General features: G+C 36.6%; 1 protein-coding gene across 1 annotated transcript in view; it reads left to right on the forward strand.

Annotated features, from left to right (window-relative positions):
- Positions 1-17,550, forward strand: part of LOC150082061 (magnesium transporter NIPA2-like) — a 226,000-nt gene extending 208,450 nt beyond the window's left edge. The window contains exons 7-8 of the mRNA XM_090379950.1: positions 5,010-5,170; positions 16,850-17,550. Of these exons, the coding sequence (XP_090236076.1) occupies positions 5,010-5,170; positions 16,850-17,523 (835 nt within the window). The 3' untranslated portion in view covers positions 17,524-17,550. The remainder of the gene's footprint in view (positions 1-5,009; positions 5,171-16,849) is intronic.
- The last annotated feature ends 4,244 nt before the right edge of the window (positions 17,551-21,794 follow it).

Raw genomic sequence — 21,794 nt, forward strand, 5'->3', positions numbered from 1 at the left:
CTGGTGTTAGTTTGGTTCTGCTGCCAAGGGTTTCGTCGTTATCCAAGAGTTGCTTTGCACATGTGATGGCAAGTTCTACTGGGATGGAGGTGAAAAGTGACACTACATCAAATGATGCCATGATTTGATCTTGTGAGATTGATAGGGTTCGGATCCGTTCTATAAATTCACTACTGTTGGAGACGGTGTTGGTGGTCTTGGCTACTAGGGCAGAAAGGAGCTCCGAGACAAACTTCCCTAATTCAAAGCTCAGTGAGTCACAACAGGAGATAATGGGACTTAATGGTATACCTTCTTTGTGAACCTTCGGTAGTCCGTAGTATGTATCTAATATATGTATGTGTTTTTTCCTATTATTAAACTTGTCGTAATTTATTCTGTCTCCGTTTCACTCTGTGTCCACAGTAATTCGCTATTAATAATGAATCCAGAGCACACAGGCCTCTTTAATCACAAGCTTATATACCATCACCCAAAAAAAAAAAAAAAAAAAAAACATACACACACACACACCCTTCTCATTTCACCCATCCACTCGCTCCAAATGTTTGTCTAGTTCTGCCTTGAATCTGTTTAAACTATCAACTTCTACAACGACAGATGGAAGTTTGTTACAGCAATCAACCACCCGCTGGCTAAGGCAAACTTTCGCACATCTATCCTACAACTGTCTTTCCTCAATTTGAATTTATGCATTTATAGCCTCTCAGGCGATTGTTCTGAGCAAGGGGAAGCATCCCATCAGCATTGAGCATGCTCAAACCATACAAAGCTTTATACACCTCAATCAGATCACCTCGCAGGTGCCTATTTTCCAGACAATGTAATTTGCAAAACTTAAGCCTTTCTTCGTAAGAGCAACCCTTTGTTCCATTCACTAATCTTGTTGCCCTTCTCTGTACTCGTTCCAACAGCCCTACTCCTTAAAATGAGGCCTCCAGACCTATATACAGTACTCAAGGTGTGGCCTGACTATTGCCTTATACAAGGGGATAATCACCTCCTTATCCCTACTAGAAAAATTCCTGTATATCATTGACAAGACACCATGTGCAACTCTTGCAGACCGTGTGCACTGCTCAGAAAACCCCCAGGTCCTTTTCACTCTCTACCACTGTCAGTGTAGTACCACACAGTTGATACGCTACACTGGGGTTACTGCTTCCCATATGCAGTACTTTACATTTGTCAAAGTTAAACTTCAGTTGCCACCTCTCAACCCATCTGCTCAACTTTTCTAGATCCTGTCATTAACAACCATGCCGACCTTTGTATCGTCAGCAAACTTTGACATTGAGCCTGATATACCATCATTAATATCATTAATGAATACAGAAAACAACAATGGACCCAACACTGAACCTTGGGGGACTCCACTAATAACATTAGTCCACGAAGAGCAATGTCCATTGATTACCACTCTCTGTCTTCTCCCACTCAACCATCCCTTTATCCATAGCAGCAATTTGCCTCCAATGCCACACTGCTCCGATTTGTTCAGCAGTCTTCCATGTGCAACAATATCAAAAGCCTTTCTAAGATTCAAATACGATATCAGAATTATTCTTTGCATCCAGTTCCTTTGTGACTATATCATAGTATCCAATCAAATTGGTCAGCCAAGACTTCTCCTTAACAAACTCATGCTGTGTCCGAGCTATAACTGAAGTCTTGTCGAGATGATCCTGTAATGCTTCTTTAACCTGTGTTTCCCTTTGATCCTCCTTTGTGGATTGTGGTCACATTTGCACACCTCCAGTCCATGGGTACCTCCCTTGAGTCTAAGGAAGCTCTCATAATTATGGCTAATGGTTTGCTTACTTCCTTTGCTGCCTCCTTTAATATAACTGGATAGATTCCATCCACCCAAGGTGCCTTTCTTATGTTTATCTTCAACAATTTCTCCTCCACTTTACTCTCAGTTATTACAAGATTCTCTAGCTTACTGCCAGAGTTTAATACAACTCTGGCATTCCCCTCCCCGAATAACTCCTCATGTGTGAATGTAAATGCAAAATATGCATTTAATTTGTTAGATGCCTGAGCAGGATCATCAACAGTTGAACCAGCGATATCAAGTGGACCAGTCTGATTCATCCCCTTCCTTCTGGAGTTTACATAAGTAAGAATTCTTTGCTGTTTTTCTTTGCATATTTTGTCAAAGATTTCTCATAATCTGCCTAACCTCCTTTGTGACTTGGTTACAGACCAGTTTATATCTATCATAGGCTTCTGTGTCACCTGTTAATAATACTATGTAATAGCTGTAGATTCCAGGGTCTGTAATTGAAGATCAACCCTTATCACAATTTGACCCTCATCAGTACATCATCAAAATATATCATGTGCTACACTCACAGTGTGCACACATCTTCAGACTACATATCGATGGGGCTCAGATTGTGATGTGGCTAATTCAGATCTTCAGTTTAATGGACTTTGGAATCTATAATTGTTACATGGTATTAATACATTTTTCAAAATCTAGTCTTGTTAATGTTAAAATTCTTATGTAGTTTCATTCATTTGGAATTTAGATCACAGTCTTGTCTCCTACTCCTCCATTTAATTAATCATTAATTCTCACACTGTGGGTTATGCCATTCCTATTTATTACTACATGTTTCTTCTTACAGACCATTAACCAGCTACATATGTCTATTGAAAGTTATCAATGTTCTGGTTTTCTTTTCTTACTTTTGAAAGCGTCTCGACTGCTTAGCAGTTGTCTTGTAAACCCCTTCTCCATTTTGAACAGTTGTTCCAGGAACCCTTGTGAAACCCTCAGGCTTGCATTATCTCCACACTCCTCTCCGTGTAAGTCAAGGCCACTGACGCCTCCTTCTGTCTTCCTTGCAGCAACCAATTCATCACTTGCTTAGGCCATTTCTCTCTTGGGGATGTTTCCATGCCACTGCAAAGATCAACACTCCAAGTGATACACCTTGTTTTCTCTCAAATTCAGTATCTCCATGATGGTCTCATTACAAACTGAGGTTGAGACACGTGCAGACTCCATCATAAACTCTCCATCCCCACAGTTCTTATATGACTTCTGCCTCACACTCAACATCTATCCTTCTCACCATATGTCAGAACATATTCTACTATCATTTGCAGTATCTTTTTGGTTTCCTGTTGAATGTCTTCATTTGAGAGAGATGTTCTAGTTTTCAGTTTTTAATACTTCCTCACTCTCACACGTGTACACACACAAATTTCTGACGCCTCCATAGCCAGGTGGGTAGGAGCAGCAATGCGTAGCACACGTTTCTTGATTAGACCAGGGTTCGAGCCCATGACCACCAAATATGGAGGATGCGAAAAGATCAGGGAATGATCACTGCAAATCACCAGGGCAATATGGCCTTAGTTGCTAATGCTCCTAAAAACCAAATAACAAACAAACAACACAAACTTCTGTAAAAGTATACACTTTTTAAATAAATGTCAGGGTATGTTAAAATGTTAGTTATGTTAGTTACATACATAATTAGTGTACTTGCAAATTAATTTTATTTTAATGGCGCAAAATTTTTTTTTTATACATTCTTTTCCCAAAAATATCACTGAATAGCAACCAGAAATGCTTCTTATCTCCATTAGTTCAGAACTAGCTGTGAAAAATTGTGAAGCCAAGGGTATAAAAAAATTAGTGACCATACATGTAGGTAGGCACACAATTAAAATTTTTTAGAAAAGTTTACCAGAAATTACTGTAATATGCCTTTGTAATGTGTGTGGCTGCTCCTTTTTTGCATGTCATATTAATCATTATACAGTGAGCATACATATTTGTGTGTGTGCATTATTTTTTATATATAAATTATTTTTTTTTATAATATATATATACAGGGTGTCTCAAAAGTATTGGTACAAACGTTTAGGGGAGGTAGGTAACATCTAAAGGAATGTGAATCGCATAGGAACCCATAAGCGGAAACGTCACCGTAAGTCGGTACACGGCGCTGTTCATCAGTTTGCGAGGGGGGAAATTTCTAGTTTACTCATTCAAGCAGTAGGCGCCACACGAAGAGCATGCATCGATATATGAACTGTGAGCTGGCAGACATGCACCTAGTGTATGGATTAGCAGAGGGGCCACATGGTGTGCACCCCCATGCGGCACAACATTGCTTCGCAATAAATATGTGGGCAGGTATGATCGGTGACTGCTTAGTCGGCCCATACCTGTTACATTCTGCATGAACTCCGCTAAATATCTGATCTTTCTTGAACAAGTTCTACCAGGATTACTTGACGATGTTCTAGCAAATGTGAGACGCAGCATTTGGTTTCAACATGACGGGGCATTTGGTTTCAACATGACGGGTCACAAACACACCTTCCATAATGGGCATGTCTGCCCATTATGGAAGGTGTGTTTGTGACCATTTGAACAGGTGTTTTGGGCGTCAATGGATTGTCCGTGGTGGACCCACTGTCTGGCCCCCACACTTACCTGATTTATCGAGCCTTGATTTCTTTCTGTGGGAGCCCTCAAATCTATTATGTATGAATCACCTGTGGAGATGGAAATGGATCTCGTGGTGAGACTCGTCTGCACTGCTGCTACTGTCAAAAAACTCCAGGTGTGTTTGATCGTGTCCGCAATCCTTGCTGTGTCGGTGTCACGCATGCATCGCGTCTCATGGTGGAACCTTCTAGCATCTGTTGGAACATCATGAAATGCATCCATCTCTTACTCCATTGTTAATATTATGTCAAATAAATGTTTGCCACTAATTACTGTCTTGTGTCATTTCTGCTTCTTATGCCTCTGCTACTATTTTCCAGTGACGTTTCCGGTTATGGGTTCCTATGCGATTCACATTCCTTTAGATGTTACCTACCTTCCCTAAACACGTTTGTACTAATATTTTTGAGACACCCTGTGTGTGTGTATATATATATATATATATATATATATATATATATATAATTATTTATTTTTTTTTATTTGTGAAACTTCCAAATGGTAACCCTGAATATACATTTAATATTGATAGTGCTATTCTGTCATCAAAATTTCTTGGAGAAAGACTTAATCTCCTTGGAAAAGTAGGATGTCTGCTGTGTATTTTAGGGTCCACTGTCATAGTTATTCATTCTCCAAAAGAAGTTACAGTAGAAAGTATGGAAAAGCTAGAAGAAATGATTGTAGAACCAGGTATGATAAAAGTATTAGCACTACGTTTAAAATATTAATTTTATTTCATGTTTCAGGTTTATTAATGATTTTTATTTTCCAAATTTTTGTAAATGTTTCAAAACACCTCAAAAAATGCGTAGTTAGTGTTAAAAAAAAATAGAGCAGCAAGAATTACTCTTTACACCTTTGTAGATGTATGGGCGTTAAATTGACCCTTCTGCATTTCACATTACTCCACACATGTAAAGCACTCATAAGATATCAAATCGATTATGGAACTTCATTGTATGATTCAGCAAAGTATTCCTTTTTTTAAGTGCACTTCGAACAGCCATAAGAACTTTTCACATCACTTGTATATAGCCTATGTGCTGAAACAGCCGCGTCTCCACCTGCTAGCTAAAGGCACGCTTCCGCACATCTATCCTACAACCGTCTTTCCTCAATTTGAATTTATGCATTTATGCCCTCTCTGGTGATTATTCTGAGAAAGAGGAAAAATCCCATCAGCATTGAGCATGCTCAAACCATACAAGGCATTATACACCTCAATCATATCACCTGATATACCATCACCAGTATAATTTATAAATACAGAAAATTACAATGGATTGAACACTGAACCCTGGGGAACTCCACTAATAACATTAGTCCACAAGCCGACCGGGCTAGCCGAGTGGGTAAAGTACCTGCCCGGCAACCCAAAGGTCGCGGGTTCGATTCCCGCCTCGGGCTTGGATCACTGTACTGCAAAAACCTTTGGAGGTGCAATATGGCCACAGAAGCCGATGCGCCAACAACTACCAAATCAAAAAAAAAAAAAAATTAGTCCACAAAGAGCATTGTCCATTGATTACCACTCTCTGTCTTCTGCCACACTGTTCAAATTTGTGCAGCAGTCTTTCATGTGCAACAGTATCGAAAGCCTTTCCAAGATCCAAATATATGATATAAAAATTATTCTTTGCATCCAGTTCCTTTGTGACTACATCATAGTATCCAATCAAATTGGTCAGACAAGACTTCCCCCTTAACAAACCCATGCTGTGTCCGAGCTCTAACTGAAGTCTTGTCTATATGATCATGCAATGCTTCTTTAACCAGTGCCTCCATTAATTTCCCTTAGAACAGAAGTTAAACTAACAGGTCTCCCTTTGATCCTCCTCCTTTGTGGATTGGGGTCACATTTGCACATCATAGTTTGTTAGCTACCTGAGCGGGATCATCAACAGTTGAACCATCAATATCAAGTGGATCAATCTGATTCATCCCCTTCCTTCTAGAGTTTACATAAGTAAAGAACTCTTTGCTGTTTTTCTTTGCATCCTTTGCCAAATTTCTCGATATCGCAATTTCTTAATAATAGATCTCTTGTATCGCTGCCAATACTTCAAACTCAGAACCACTGCAAAATATAATCCACTCTGTATATCTTTTGTTCAGTGGAGTAAAAAGCTGCTTCCTCCAGATGCCATTCAGGAAATACATACTTCCTATAGTGCAGAGAACCAAGGCTGGATTTAAATATATACAGATAGATCATCTTAAGTTGGACACTTTGATTATAGCTGCTATTATTTTTCAATCTTATACAGTTTATATAGCATCTTTCTCAAAAATTTAACCTATTCAGTGCTGAGGTATGTGCCATTAAGTTGGCTCTAATCTACTCTGGCTCTCTTTCACAATCACAGTCCTCTCACACAGAGAAACCACTGAATACCCATTATTACATTATATTAAGAATAGAAATCAATGAATTCCAGCAGCCAGAAAAGAAAGTAATGTTCTGCTGGATTGCCAGTCATATCAGAATACTGGGTAATGAATATGCTGACAGAGCTGCAAAAAAAAAAAAAAAAAAAAAAAAAATCCAACTGAGTCATTAAAAATAACATCATATACAGTTCTTAGTGGTGTTTCTCTTGATAAGAGCATTACAAAGTGGGCAAAAACATTTGAGAGATCAGCTATGCAACAAACTTCACAGAATAAAGCTCACTGCCTTTGCAAATAGGATTCTACTTCATACTCAAGCAGAAAGAAGTAGTTGTCCTTTCTTGGTTACAGATATACACTATCCTGACATGTCATCATCTGCTCTCCAACATGCACCTCTTGCCAGAACCAACTTACTGTCAGACATATATTAATGGATTATCTCTACCTAGCTTCTGTTTTAGCTGAAACTTTTCATTTGATTCTGAGTGTGGAAACACTGCTAACTCTAACTCATTTACTTGGTTATGCAGCCAGTTGTGATTGGTTATTTCTTAATCACCTTGGGATATGCAATCTGCTCCAACATTAAATAATTATGAAAACTTAATGAAACAAATTGAAAGACACAATGTTGGCTATAAGGCTCTTGTGTCATAAACTTGCTATACGATTTCCATGCATCTGCCAAGGGAGTCTCTCTCTCTCTTTCTCCCCTCCAAAATAATTCTACCTTAGTAATACTTTTTCAAGATAAATTTGCTCCTAATTTCTCTAATTAAACATTCAAGAACTTGCCACTGAATATGGTCAAAGTGACCCCCCACCACCTAATGTGTTACATTAGCTTAAATGTGGCAGTTTGTAGTCAAAATCACAAAATAAGAAGCCTGTAATGGAGAAATACCAACCTACAAAATTTGCAGTTATTCCAGCAGCATTTTGCTTATTTATCTTTTGACAAAGTGATCAGTGGGTATCCTGGAACTGTTGAAACCTTCTGAAATGTTAATTGGCTGGCAGAGTGATTTAGGATTATAGTCATGATTATTGGTCTAAAAATAATTATGAAGTCTTCAAATATGCCAAAATTTTTAGTGTGCCTTTATGCTGCTTTTATTTTTTTATTTTAAACTAGCTATTATTTTGCATAATAAAACACTAGTGTACCAAAAAATCATAAATCCAACACAACCAACATAATAAATTAATAAAAAATTATAGTGCAAGCTTGATATAAGGCTTGGATGTCAGGGTACTTTAACACCCATGTAATAAACTGTTAGCCAAATATATATATATATATATATATATATGTATGTATATATATATATATTTTTTTTTTTTTTTTTAGTGTACACAGTGACTGTAAGGTTCTGTTAGATTAGGGAAATTTTAGAGTGTTACCTGTTATCACCTGTTATTCAATTTAGGTTACATCCATGTATTATTCAAATCAGTTTTATATATATCTTATTTGTTTTTATTTAAGTGACATTGGATTTATGCAGCAAACTGAATGTGGACATGAACATATTCACATGTCCATATTTAGTTTTCTGCATAAATTATGTATGTAAAGAAGCTCATGAACATTAAGTCAGTTGTGTAGTGGTATGTACACTGCTATTACAAAACTCTGTAAAATGAAGTGTGTGTGTGTGTGTGTGTGTGTGTGTGTGTGTGTGTGTGTGTGTGTGTGGCCACTTTCACCTGGCAGCAGTCACCAGGACAGCTGCTTCCCTATACTCATTCACACACACACACATACACACACACATTTGTAATGTCCTTGGTAGACTAAATCTTGCACCCATAAAAAACTACCCATATCTTGTTTTTTAATAGCATTGGACCAGCCAAGTTCTAGTACAAGACTAAAGTTATAAAGAATCCTGCATTGTGGATACAGTACCAGCATTACGAATCAGGAACAGGAATAAAGTAGGATCCAAAGCATCAGGAACCAAAGTAGAAGAGTGTTATAAATGGACACTCTTCTTGGACTAGAGTTATTAGTGAAGTCCCTCAGGGTTCAGTGCCGAGCCCCTCACTGTTTTCAGTATTTGTTAAGGATATTGAGGAAAGTATACCAAGCTTGTCCAAGTTAGGTGGAATAGGACCAGGGTATGTCTGCCAGGGACAAAAGGTGATATTGTTGTACACGTTGGCACTAATCACATTAATTGTAGGAGATCTGCTGATTTACTTAACAAGGGCAGGTCAATGTTTGAAAAAAGTCACGAGTTAGGGTTAAATTTGAAAGTGTCTGCAATCCTTCCCAGACATGATAGGAGGGAGTGTATGATGTGAGAGCCTTGTCAATCAATTCGGCCCTGCAGAGATTGTACCAGGCTCATGAAGTAGAATTTTTCTCAGCATTGTCTGTGCTTGTTAACAGGAGAGCAATTGCTTCTACAGGGATGGGATACACTTAAATAGAAAGGGTGCAAGAATATTTGCTGATGCTATCGAGGCAATGTTGGGTGGGTCGGAAAACTGCTAGCTTGGGGGAATTCACAGAAGAATAGATTAAAAGTAGCTGCAGGTAGAGGTGGAAATGATTCTTGCACTGCTTCTATTGGAATGAGCAGCAGCCCGGAAAGTAGGTTGCTGAGGATTTCAGCATGAAATCCCCAGCAACCATGGGACTCATGAAACAAGTAAATACATGTTTACAAAAACAAGTAAATACTAAGAGCAAGAACAGGTGGATGTATATTTCCATGTACATCAATGCTAGGATTATAGTAAATAAATTACATGAATTTGAAGTGCTGGTCAAGACATCAAAGGCAGATATTGTTGAGTTTTGGAGACTTGGTGTTACACAGATATAAGGAATGCAGAATTGGAATTTGGGGAGTACAATGTGTACAGAAACGATAGGAAGGGAGGAGGGGTTATGCTGTTAGTTAAGAAACACATAAAATCTGTGGATGTGCATCCAGTTGACATAGGTGGACAATGCAATGTTGAGTCAGTTTGGTGTAACATAAGCACTGGGAAAGGGAAAATGAGAGTAGGTATGTGTTATAGGCCTAATGAATCTGATGAGTATAATAAGCAAGTGTGCAGAGAATTAGAATGGGCCAGTAAATCAAAATGTCTTATAATGGGGGATTTTAACTTTCCAGATACTGATTGGAACTTGTGGGTTGGTTACTCGCACCCTAGCAACGCTTTTGTGGATTTATTGGATAATTGTTTTCAACAGCAGCATGTTAGAGAGGCAACCACCAAAGGGAGTAACACCCTTGATCTGATTATTGGCAGTGATCACAGTGTGCCGATGTGGGATTTACTTAAAGTTGTAACTAACAGAGGTAAAGGGAAGGGTTTTTGCTTTCTTGAAGGTAGCTACAGTGGTCTCAGAGATTTTTTAAATTCATTACAGTAGGACCAACTGATGATGTTACCAACAGCAAATTCTAAATGGAAAGCATTCAAGGAAGTAATCTTGGACGATACCAGGCTTTTTATTCCAACTAAGAAATACTGTTATAAGTTTAAGCCCAAGTGGATGTCAGATGAACTAATGAGACTCGTGGCAGAGAAGAAAAATGTGTGGGATGCATATAAATTATCAGGCGACTTGGAAGCCTATGATAGATATAAGGTAGTCTGTAACCAAGTCACAAAGGAGATTAGGCAAGCAAAGGTAGATTATGAAAAATCTTTGGCAAAGGATGCAAAGAAAAACAGCAAAGACTTCTTTACTTATATAAACCCCAAAAGGTAGGGGATAAATCAGATTGGTACACTTGATATCAATGACTGTAGATGATCATTCTCAGATAGCTGCCAAACTAAATGAGTATTTTGCATCTGCATTCACACAAGGAGTTATTCAAGGAAGAGAGGGCCAGATATTTATCAAACTCTAACAGGGAGTTAAATGATTTTCTAATAACTGAAAGCAAAGTTGGAGGAAAAATTGTTGAAGTTAAACATAAGACAGACACCTGAGGTGGATGGGATCTATCCAGTTATATTAAAGGAGGCAACAAAGGAAGTAAGGAAACCCTTAGCCATAATTATGAGAACATCCTTGGACTCTGGGAGAAGTCCCCACAACTGGAGATGTGCAAATGTATCTCCAATTCACAAAGGGGATCAAAGGGTGTCACGAGTAATTGCAGACCTGTTAGATTGACTTCTGTTCCAGGGAAAACAATGGAGTCACTGGTTAGAGAAGCAGTGCAGGATCATCTAGACAAGACAGCAGTAATAATTCAGACACAGCATGGGTTTGTCAATTGGGAAGTCTTGTCTGACCAAATTGATTGGATACTACGATGTGGTCACAAAGGAACTGGATGCAAAAAATAATTTTGATATCAAATACTTGGTTTTCAGGAAAACTTTTGATACTGTTGCACATGGAAGACTACTGTACAAATTGGGGCAGTGTGGCATTAAGGGAAAGTTGCTACAAGGGATAAAAGGATGGTTGAGTGAGAGAAGACAGAGTGATAATCAATGGACACTGCTCTTTGTGGACTAATGTTATTAGTGGTGTCCCCCAGGGTTTGGTGTTGGGACCATTGTTGTTTTGTATATTTATGAATGATATTGGTGAAGGTATATGAAACTTAATATCAAAGTTTGCAGATGATGCGAAAGTTGGCAGGGTTGTTAATAACAGTAAATGACAGTATGCTGCTGCAATAGAACCTGGAGAAGTTGGTCAGATGGGCTAAAAAGTGGCAACTGAAGTTTAACATTGACAAATTCAGAGTACTGCATATGGGTTAGTAGTAACCCCAGAGAAATGTACCAACTTGGTGGTATGGTATTGCGCTCAGGGTAGTGGAGAATGAAAGAGACCTGGGGGTAATTGTGCAGTCAGACATGAAGTTTTCTGAGCAGTGGACACAGGCTGTCAGAGTAGGTCATAGGGTTTTGTCAATGATACACAGGAATTTTGCAAGCAGGGATAAGGAGGTGATTATCCCCTTGTATAAGGCAATGGTCAGGCCACACCTTGAGTACTGCGTACAGGTCTGGAAGCCACATTTTAGGAAGGATGTAGAGTTGCTGGAACGAGTACAGCGAAAGGCAACGAGACTGGTGAGGGGAACAAAAGGGTGCTCTTACGAAGAAAGGTTTAAGTTCTGCAAATTTTAGCATCTGGAGAGCAGGCACTTGCAAGGCAATCTGATTGAGGTGTATAAGGCCTTGAATGTACTGAGCTGGCTGAGTGCTGATGAAATTCTTCCTCTTGCTCAGATTACAAACCTGAGGGGGCATAAACTGAAATTGAGGAAAGACAGTTGTTGAATAGATGTGCAGAAATTTGCCTTTAGCCAGCAGGTAGTTGATTGTTGGAACAAACTTCCATCTGTCGTTGTGGAAGTTGATAGCTTAAATAAGTTCAAGGCAGAACTAGACAAACATTTAAAATGAATGAATGGATGGGTGAAATGGGAAGGTTTTTTTTTTTTTGGGTGATGCTCTATAAGCTTGCTTTCTTGCATCATATGCCTCTACTAATATGCTAATGCATATTAGTAGAGGCATATGTCAGGGTGGTTAATGGTAGGAATAATATGGCAGGGTGGTTAATGGTAGGAATAATATGGCAGGGTGGTTAATGGTAGGAATCAAGGTAAGAAATCTAGAAAAGAAATCTGAGAAGTGGCAATTAAAATTTAACATTGACAAAAATACAAGGTATTGCACATGGGTAGCGGTAAACCAGATTAATGTGTCATCTGTGTGGTGCCACACTCCAGGTAGTGAAGAATGAAAAAGACCTGGGAGTAATTGAGAAGTCATACATGAAATTCTTTGAGCAGTGTGGACAGGCTGCTAGTACAGCTCATTCAGTTTTATCAATGATATACAGTAATTTTGCAAGCAGGAATAAGGAGGTAATTATTCTTCTGGATCATCTGGATGTTACCTGAGTGAGGAGGGAAGCAATAATTAGTCTATTTTCTTATCTACTTTTCTATATATTTTCTTTTATTTATCCTTATATTTTTATTCATTTTGGGGCCTTTGTAGCTAAGTGGTCAAGCATGTGGGTGCAAAAACATGCACACTTTGAGTGACTGTGGTTCAGGCCCGTGTAATTACTAAATACAGTATAATGTTCATTTGGCCATATTTGCCAATGTGCCTAATAAATCCCCAAACAAACAAACAATGATCTTGTATTCTCTTATGTTGTGAGCTCCTCTGACCTTGTGGTCATGCCATAGTATAATGCAGGAAATTTTTTATTATTATTATTAATTTTTTTTATTTGATTATTACACTTTTAATATTTATTTTATTTTATTTTATTTTTTTTGCTGGTGCAACAAAAGCCTTTGGCTTCCTCTTATTATCTGGCTAATACTAATATTAAATGCAAGGCATTGCATATGGACACCAATAATCCCAGAATAACATACCAATTAATTAAGTGTATTGCACTCAAGGTGGTGTAGAGTGAAAGAGGCCTAGGGATCATTGAACAGTCTGACATGAAGCTCCATAGGCAGTGCTGACTGACTGACGTTTTAAAGCCATGTGTCTGAATGGAATCCCATTATTTACAAGCTGAGGTAATGGGAGCCTATCGTGAGTAGTAGGTTTTTTTTTTTTTATTTATTTGCAGATGATGTGAAGATTAGGAAAGTGGTTAATGATCAGTGTCAAGCAACACTCCTACAAGACAGCTTGTACAGGCTTCAAGCATGGTAAAAAAGTTTGCAGCTATGTTTTAATACGGCTATGTGCGAGGATATTTAATACGGCTATTTACACTTGGGGAATAGCAACCCCAAAATAACTTGTACAGTTATATACAGTTCCAGTATAAAAGTAGCTAAATACTCCCATTTGGTTGTAAAAATGATTTTTTAAAAACAACTCATTACCCACCACACCTAGTTAAAAGCAGTTTTTAGCATGTATTTTAAAGGATTACCATCAGTTAACTTTTAACATAATCTAATTGAATAATTCAGTGCCAATAATTGGTACATTGACCAAAACCTAATGCAAGGTGTAAAATAATATTAACAACCACTACAGAGTATCTTAAAAGGATATGTTTACATTTTAAAAATTAATTAAAAACCTCAGACTGTTATTATTGTGTTTGCACAGAAGCAATAGTTTGTGGCACATGGTGAACTAGTGCAGATGTTCAAATTATCTGCAGTCTGCTTCTGGGCACTGTTCATAACAGCAATCAGCTGAATGACAGATGTTCTCCAGTGTAACTGCTGGGGTAGCTTCACATGTCTTTAATTTCATCCTTTAACTGTTGAAATGTGGTTTATTTTTTTTACCATACATTAACATCCATCATTTAACCTCACAAGTGGAATCAAGTGAGGTTAAATCAGGTGACCACAAGGGATATTTACTTGACACTTCCTCTTTGGCCTATCTACTTGTCTGTGAAATAATTCTCAAGATAGGCACTGCATCACAGTGATGTGGGTTCACCACCTTGTGGGAAGTAAACCACACTATCCCTATACAACTCATAAATGGTGGGCATGATGGATATATTTAAGCATATGGAGGTACATATCACCAGTAACTGTTCCTTCAAAAAAAAAAAAAAAAAATCCAACAGTTCCCCAGATGAAATACCAGACTATAACCACTGGTAAATTTACTGCATCCTCCATGCAAATTTAGCCTCATCTAACCGAGCAGTCTTGTCTGAAAATCTCACATTCATTTTTGCTCTAAAATATTCACAAAACTCAGCATGGCAATCAGATCATCTTCATTCATATCATGTAGCAATCTTGGCACACAAAATTTCCATTGAGAAGACAGTGTATACTTGTTCTGCTTACTCCAATCTCACAAGTAGTTCACTTTCAAATTTTTTTTGTGCTCATTCAAATCACTGCCACACCATATTAGAATTTTTCTCACTTGTTGATGAGCTGAGCAGGCTCTACCAGATCCTAGCCTATACAAATCTTGCACAGTACCATACATTAGCATTAATAGAAGTGTATGATGAAAGAAAGCAAGCTTATACAGCATCAGCCAAAAAAATAAATAAAAATAAATTCCCCATTTCACACAACCATTCGCTCTAAAAGTTTGTCCAGTTCTTTCTTCAATTTATTTAAGCCATCAACTTCCACAACGACAGATAGAAGTTTGTTCCAGCAATCAACTACCCACTGGCTAAAAGCAAATTTCCAAACGTCTATTCTATAACTGTCCTTCCTCAATTTGAATTAATGCCCCCCTCAGGTTTGTAATCTGAGGGGGGCATTAATTCAAATTGAGGAAGGACAGTTATAGAATCATATCAGCATTGAGCCTGCTCAACCCATTCAAGGCTTTATACACCTAAATCAGATCACCTTGCAGGTGCCTAGTCTCCAGATGCTACAATTTACAGAATTTAAGCCTTTCTTGGTAAGAGCACCCCCCTTCTATCCACTCACCAATCTTGTTGTCCTTCTCTGCTCGTTCTAGCAACTCTACATCCTTCCTGAAATGAAGCCTCCAGACCTGTATGCAGTAATCAAGGCATGGTCTGACCATTGCCTTATACAAATGAATAATCACCTCCTTCTCCCTACAAGCAAAATTCCTGTAAATCATTGACAAGAACCCATGACCTGCTCTGGCAGCCTGTCTGCACTGCTCAGAAAACTTCATATCCGATTGCACAATTAACCCCACGTTTTTTTCATTCTCTACCACCCTGAGTGTAGTACCATACAGTTGGTACGTTTCTCTGGGGGTTGCTTCTACCCATATGTAGTACTTTGCATTTGTCAATGTTAAATGTCACTTGCCACTTCTCAGCCCATCTGCCCAACTTTTGTAGATCCTGTTGCAGTATCATACTGTCATTAACAACCCTTCCAACCTTTGTATCATCTGCAAACTTGGACATTAAGTCTGATATACCTTCATCAATATCATTGATAAATATACAAAACAACGATGTGCCCAACACCGAAACCTGGGGAATTACCACTAGCAACATTAGTCCACGAAGAGCAGTGTCCATTGATTACCACTCTCTGTCTTCTCCCACTGAACCACTCTTTTATCCATTGCAGAAAGTCTCCCTTAATGCCATACCACTCCAGTTTGTACAGCAATCTTCCATGTGCAGTATCAAAAGTTTTCCTGAAATCCAAGTATGTGATATCAAAATTATTTTTTGCATCCAGTTCCCTTGTAACCACATCATAGTATCCAATCAAATTGGTCAGACAAGACTTCCTCTTAACAAACCCATGCTGTGTCTGAATTATTACTGCAGTCTTATCTAGATGATCCTGCAGTGCTTCTTTAACTAGTGATTCCATTATTTTCCACCGGAGCAGAAGTTAAGCTAACAGGGCTGTAATTGCTCGTGTCACCCTTTGATCCCCTTTTGTGAATTGGGGATACATTTGCACATCTCTAGTCATTGGGGACCTTCCCTGAGTCCACATCTCAAATTTATCACACCCTTTGATCCCCTTTTGTGAATTGGGGATACATTTGCACATCTCTAGTCATTGGGGACCTTCCCTGAGTCCACATCTCAAATTTATCACAAATTTTGTTTTTTGTGATTACGGTTTTGTGGCAATTTTACACCTCAAATGTCTTTGAACATAATGCTGGATTTTCTGTACCTTTTAAAATTGCTTTGCATTATGGGTATAATTGCTTTTTTTTTTAACAAGTAAAGACCTTTTTTTATCAATAAAACATACTAATGCAAAGGTGAAAAAATAAGTTCAATTATAAAAAATATTTTTTTATAATGAAAACATTATTTTATTTATTTTATTTTTTCTTTTGAGACACTTGTGGAAATTTTCTTAAATATATACATATAGTTTTGTATAGTGAACGAAGAGGAATAAATGATTAAGGTACATAAGCTTTTTATAAACTTCAACCAAATTTTATGAAAATTTGATAAAATTTTGTTATTTTTAGCTAAAGAGACTCATTTCTAATTATTTTCTTTTTTCCTTTTTTTTTTTTTTCCAGCTTTTGTAATATATGTGATTATAGTGATTATAATCACAGGCATTCTTGTGATTTCATATATTCCACGTTATGGTACCACCAACGTCTTCGTATATATCACAGTCTGTTCAGTCATAGGCTCTCTGTCAGTAATGGCATGTAAAGGATTGGGACTTGCCCTTCGAGAAACGTTTGGAGGTAGAAAAAATGAATTTACTAATTGGTTAACGTGGTTTTGTCTTGTATCATTAATTATCTGTATATCAATTCAGATGAATTACCTGAACAAAGCATTGGATGTGTTCAACACTTCAATAGTTACACCCATATACTATGTGTTTTTCACAACATTTGTTATCATTGCTTCAGCAATTCTTTACAAGGAATGGGGAAATATGAATGCCGAGGATATTATGGGCAACCTAGCTGGATTCCTGACCATCATCTGTGCTATATTTCTTTTGAATGCTTTTAGAGAATGGGATATTTCACTGAGTAACTTACATAATCTATTACAACGAAACGAAGGGTCCCCGGTGTCCATTACATCAGATTCATATACATCGTGCTCAGCCATTCTGGACAGTCATGATCGTGAAAGAGAGAGGGACAGAGAAAGTGCATTTGAAACTTCAAAGTCATTCTCCTCCCTTTTATTAGTTCCAGAAACTACATATGGATCAACAGCTTCCTGAAATGAAGAAACAAGTTTTTTGTATAAACCTGCCTTAGATCTTAAATTGATTGGGGAAGTTTGTGATATTTTATTTATATCAACCATGTTGAAATATTGAATTTGTTGTGTTTTTTACAGATCTTTTTGTTACTTTATACAAACTAGTCTTTCAAATAATGATAATGTAGTATTATGGAATTTGCTTTCTTGATATTTGTTTAAAGTCATTGTTCCTATCTACTTTAAATTAATAAGAGTCTAAAACTCGCTCTATGAAGTACTATGCTAACTAGTCAAAAGATTACAAATTACAGTTGTTTTTCTTTCTGGCAAATGATTTATCTGGTATCTGCCAGTAATGATTGTATTTCAGAGTTACTTCCTGACTCAAACAACAGATGGGCTCTGAAAATAGCTCTAACTTGAAGATAACATATTTTAGATAACAAATTTATCTAAAAATTATCTAACTCATTGTCAAAAAATTGAGGAAATTGCAGAAATTCACAGTTCGTGATTTAACACCCTCTCAAAATAGATGAAGAAATTCCTAGGAAAATTTTTAATGAAAGTCATTAGTAATTAATCAAATATGAAACTCTGCTTCCAGCAAGCTATTGCAAAAATGCAACTTTTGAATTTAATCATAGTCAGTGGCATATTTTTGTATGGTGCAGGTGGTACAGCTTCACCAGGATCCTGAGCTCAGGAAGGCCCAAAGAGAAAAATGAGAAAATCGCATAAAAATAAATAATGTTACCCCAGAGCCCAGATGATTTGTCTCTAGGTAGGGTTATTAATATACAGATATGATGTAGATGTCTATATAATCATTCAAAATATCTGCAACATGAATGTTTAACTACATTTCATATAGTAAAAACACAGGCAGTTTTACAATATGTATTTCACATTGTTTTTGGAAATAATTCAGCATGCATTTTGAAATATGTATTTGTATTTTATAGAGGTTGATTATACAGGTCAAAAATAAAGGTTATATTTATTTTAATTATTCAAATAAGTTTACTAAAATATACATTCTCACTACCTGAACATATTTCAGGCCAGATCAGTGTAAATTTATTTGTTACATTTGTTCTTTTTATAGAACAAATGTTTATTTTTATTTACATCAATTCCATTTTCATACTTTAATTATGAACGATGCTTTTCATATGTGTTAATCATTGTATGAACAGTTTGTCATCATTACTCGTCGGTGCCTCCGTAGCCAGGTGGGAAAGAGCAGCAGTGCATAGCACACGCTTCTTGATTAGACCGGGGTTCGAGCCCGTCACCACCAAATACGGAGGATGCGGAAAGGTCAGGGAATGACCACCGCATATCCCGAAGCAATATGGCCTTAGTTGCTAATGCTCCTAAAAACCAAATAACAACAACAACATCATCATTACTTTATCTTGTAATTTACTAAATAAGAAATAATCTTTAATGCCCATGCAGCTTTAATTTAGTTATGTATGGTACATCATATTCCATTTCTGAAATTTGCTTTTCTTCTTTTTAAATTGTGTTGTTTGAGGACTATAGTCAGAGAGTTCAAAATCTATAACATCCCTTTTTGATCTCCTCTGGTTGAAATTTCTTTACCTGGTTTTATCGAATTTATCTGTTCCCCCAAATCTACAAATTACTAAAGTAATTTTCTGTGGTTATTTTAATGATCATAATTCCAGCTGGTTTCAATTTTCTGGTTGCATGGACCTAGCTGGTAAAAATGCTAAGATTTTTGCTATTACTAATGATGCTGCACACCTTGTTCATTTGCCTACTATTCTAGTAGGTAAATGAACTTGCACCTTACTAGCATAGCAGACAATCCTAACGTGATACTCTTTATCTTTTCCTCTCCAACAACCCTTCAAAGTACACATAATGTTAGTAGCCCTCTGGATATCTCAGGCCAACCTGGTGATGTCTGTTCTCTGATAAAGCCTCTCTGCCATGATCATTTGCAACCTCTTGTCATTTGGATTACATTACAGGAAAGATAAATAGGATGATTTGTGATTTTTTTTTTTTTTTTTTTTTTTTTTTACTTGGTTGGACTCATTCCATCCTAAACTATTCATCTCTCTCTCTCTCACACACACCCCTTGGTTTTTCCAGTAAAAGTGCTAAGGCTGTTTGAGTTAAGAATGTAGTATATAACAATTGGCTTGTATCCAAATACAAAGCTTAATTTTCTGCTTACACTAAAGCTTGTAACAATTTCAAAAAAAAAGTTATTAATCAGTACTAACTCAATTTTGAACAAGCTGAGAGTAGGAAACTTACTGCATCTTGTCCAGATGGTAGTTGAGCCTTCTGGTCTGTGGTCAAAGCTTCTATCCATTCATACTTTCACCTTCTGTTACACCTGATGGTTCTACTGCATCCACATCTAAAGATAAAGCTGACTTATAATTGTCCAGCTTTCTATTTTTCTTCTAACTCTGGCACCAATGATTTTGTCCTACCACACCAAACACATTCTCCTTCTCTGTTCTTCCAACAGAAGGACATTAGAAGAATCCTGACTAATCATGAGTGTAAGAAGTCTCCAAGTACTGATGGCATTTTGCACTTAGGAAAAAGTCATTGTGCATTGATGATCATATGAGTAATAAAATTGCTTAAAACAACTAATGGAGCTTTATTAAAATAAATATGCAAAAAAGTGTAAAAATTTAAAAAATAAACATGAATATAAACAATACACTAAAAATTATAAAAATCTATACAAGATAAAATAAGTTAAAATCACAGAAATTAAGTAAGAAGCTTTTTTTTAACGCATGAGCCTCTTTGTCAATTGAATTGAGCATGGCACAATAATAAATAGCAGGTTTTTCATGTGTAAAAGAAAACCGAAACATGATGCTTAAATAAATATATATATATGTAACTAATCAGAATCTGGCAGCAGTAAACAACATGTGTTACCAACAACATTCCAAGATATACTGAAGCAAATCTTGTAACTACCGACAAAACAAAAATATAGTGAAAAAAATAAAGTGCAATATATAATGGGAACTTTATAAAGAATAGAAACTAAGACAGATAGAAATAAAATATATTATTATTTAATTTATTCTTGTCATAGTTTGAAACTTCCTGTGCTGTGCCAGTTTTTTTACTTGTCTTCTCTTATACCCTTTAAAAAATAATAATAAAAGCACTTTTCAAGGAATTGCACAACACATACTATGAGCCAAATTGCAGCATGTTATTGATGCTTATATATTATCTGTAATTCATACCCCACCTGAGTTGAAAGACAACTTATGATTGCTAATTGAAGATTTGGCAAGGTAATTAAAAAAAAAAAAAAAAAAAATTGGTACAGTCATGTGTGGCTTCAATTAAACTCTAGACCAGCGGTTCACAAACTGTGGGCTGCAGCAAACTCACAGGGGCACTTTGGGATGTTTTAAAATTTCTAGGGAAACACAGCAATATTCTACATCTGTCGGACACAGCTCGAACTACTAGCTCGAGGTAGTTCACAGTTTCAACATTACTTATTAACTCGTTTGGACCTAACTACTTAATAAACCTAACTGTTAGGTATTTCTTTTGGCCTAGGAGTGCTGTGAAAAATTACTGATACATCATGGTGTGCTGTAAACCGAGAAAGTTTGGAAACCTCTGCTCTAGACAAACAGTTAAACTCACATAATACTTGTGAATCAGAACAAAAAATAAATATATATATTGTATCATAATTTAGTGGAGAATATGATTTCATTCTCAAATCTTAAAAAATAACAAATTTTTTAAAGTGGCAACTGTAAGATGACTCGTGGCTGATGGAAGGTTAATGATAAATAATGGTGCTTTGACATTATTGTGTTATGGAAGGCTTTTTTATTCCTTAACTTATGTCTTAACATTTTATAATAGATATGTACACACATCTGTTATGAAATGATTTCTTGAGTTAGAATGAAATCATTACTTCTTGAGTTAGAATGAAAATTAGGGATTTGGTTGTAATCATGTTTCAAATTGTTTTGGTATTTTTAGGTTGAAATCTTTTATAAAAGTTTTATCTCCTTGATTATGTTTTTCTAAACACTTCACAACTTCTGTTTACATGAAGCAACTTACTTTTTTGTTGTAATTATAATATGAAGGTCATTTGCTCACTTATTCTATATGGATTTACAGTTACTAACTCTAGTTACCTTATGTGGAATTGAAAAGTTTTTTTTTTTTTTTTTTATCAACCTCTATTTTTTATCAATGATGTGGTTACAAAGGAACTGAATGCAAAAAATA

The sequence above is a fragment of the Mastigoproctus giganteus genome, chromosome 8, assembly GCF_048544385.1.
Source record: "Mastigoproctus giganteus isolate SK-2022 chromosome 8, ASM4854438v1, whole genome shotgun sequence".
NCBI lineage: Eukaryota > Metazoa > Arthropoda > Arachnida > Uropygi > Thelyphonidae > Mastigoproctus > Mastigoproctus giganteus.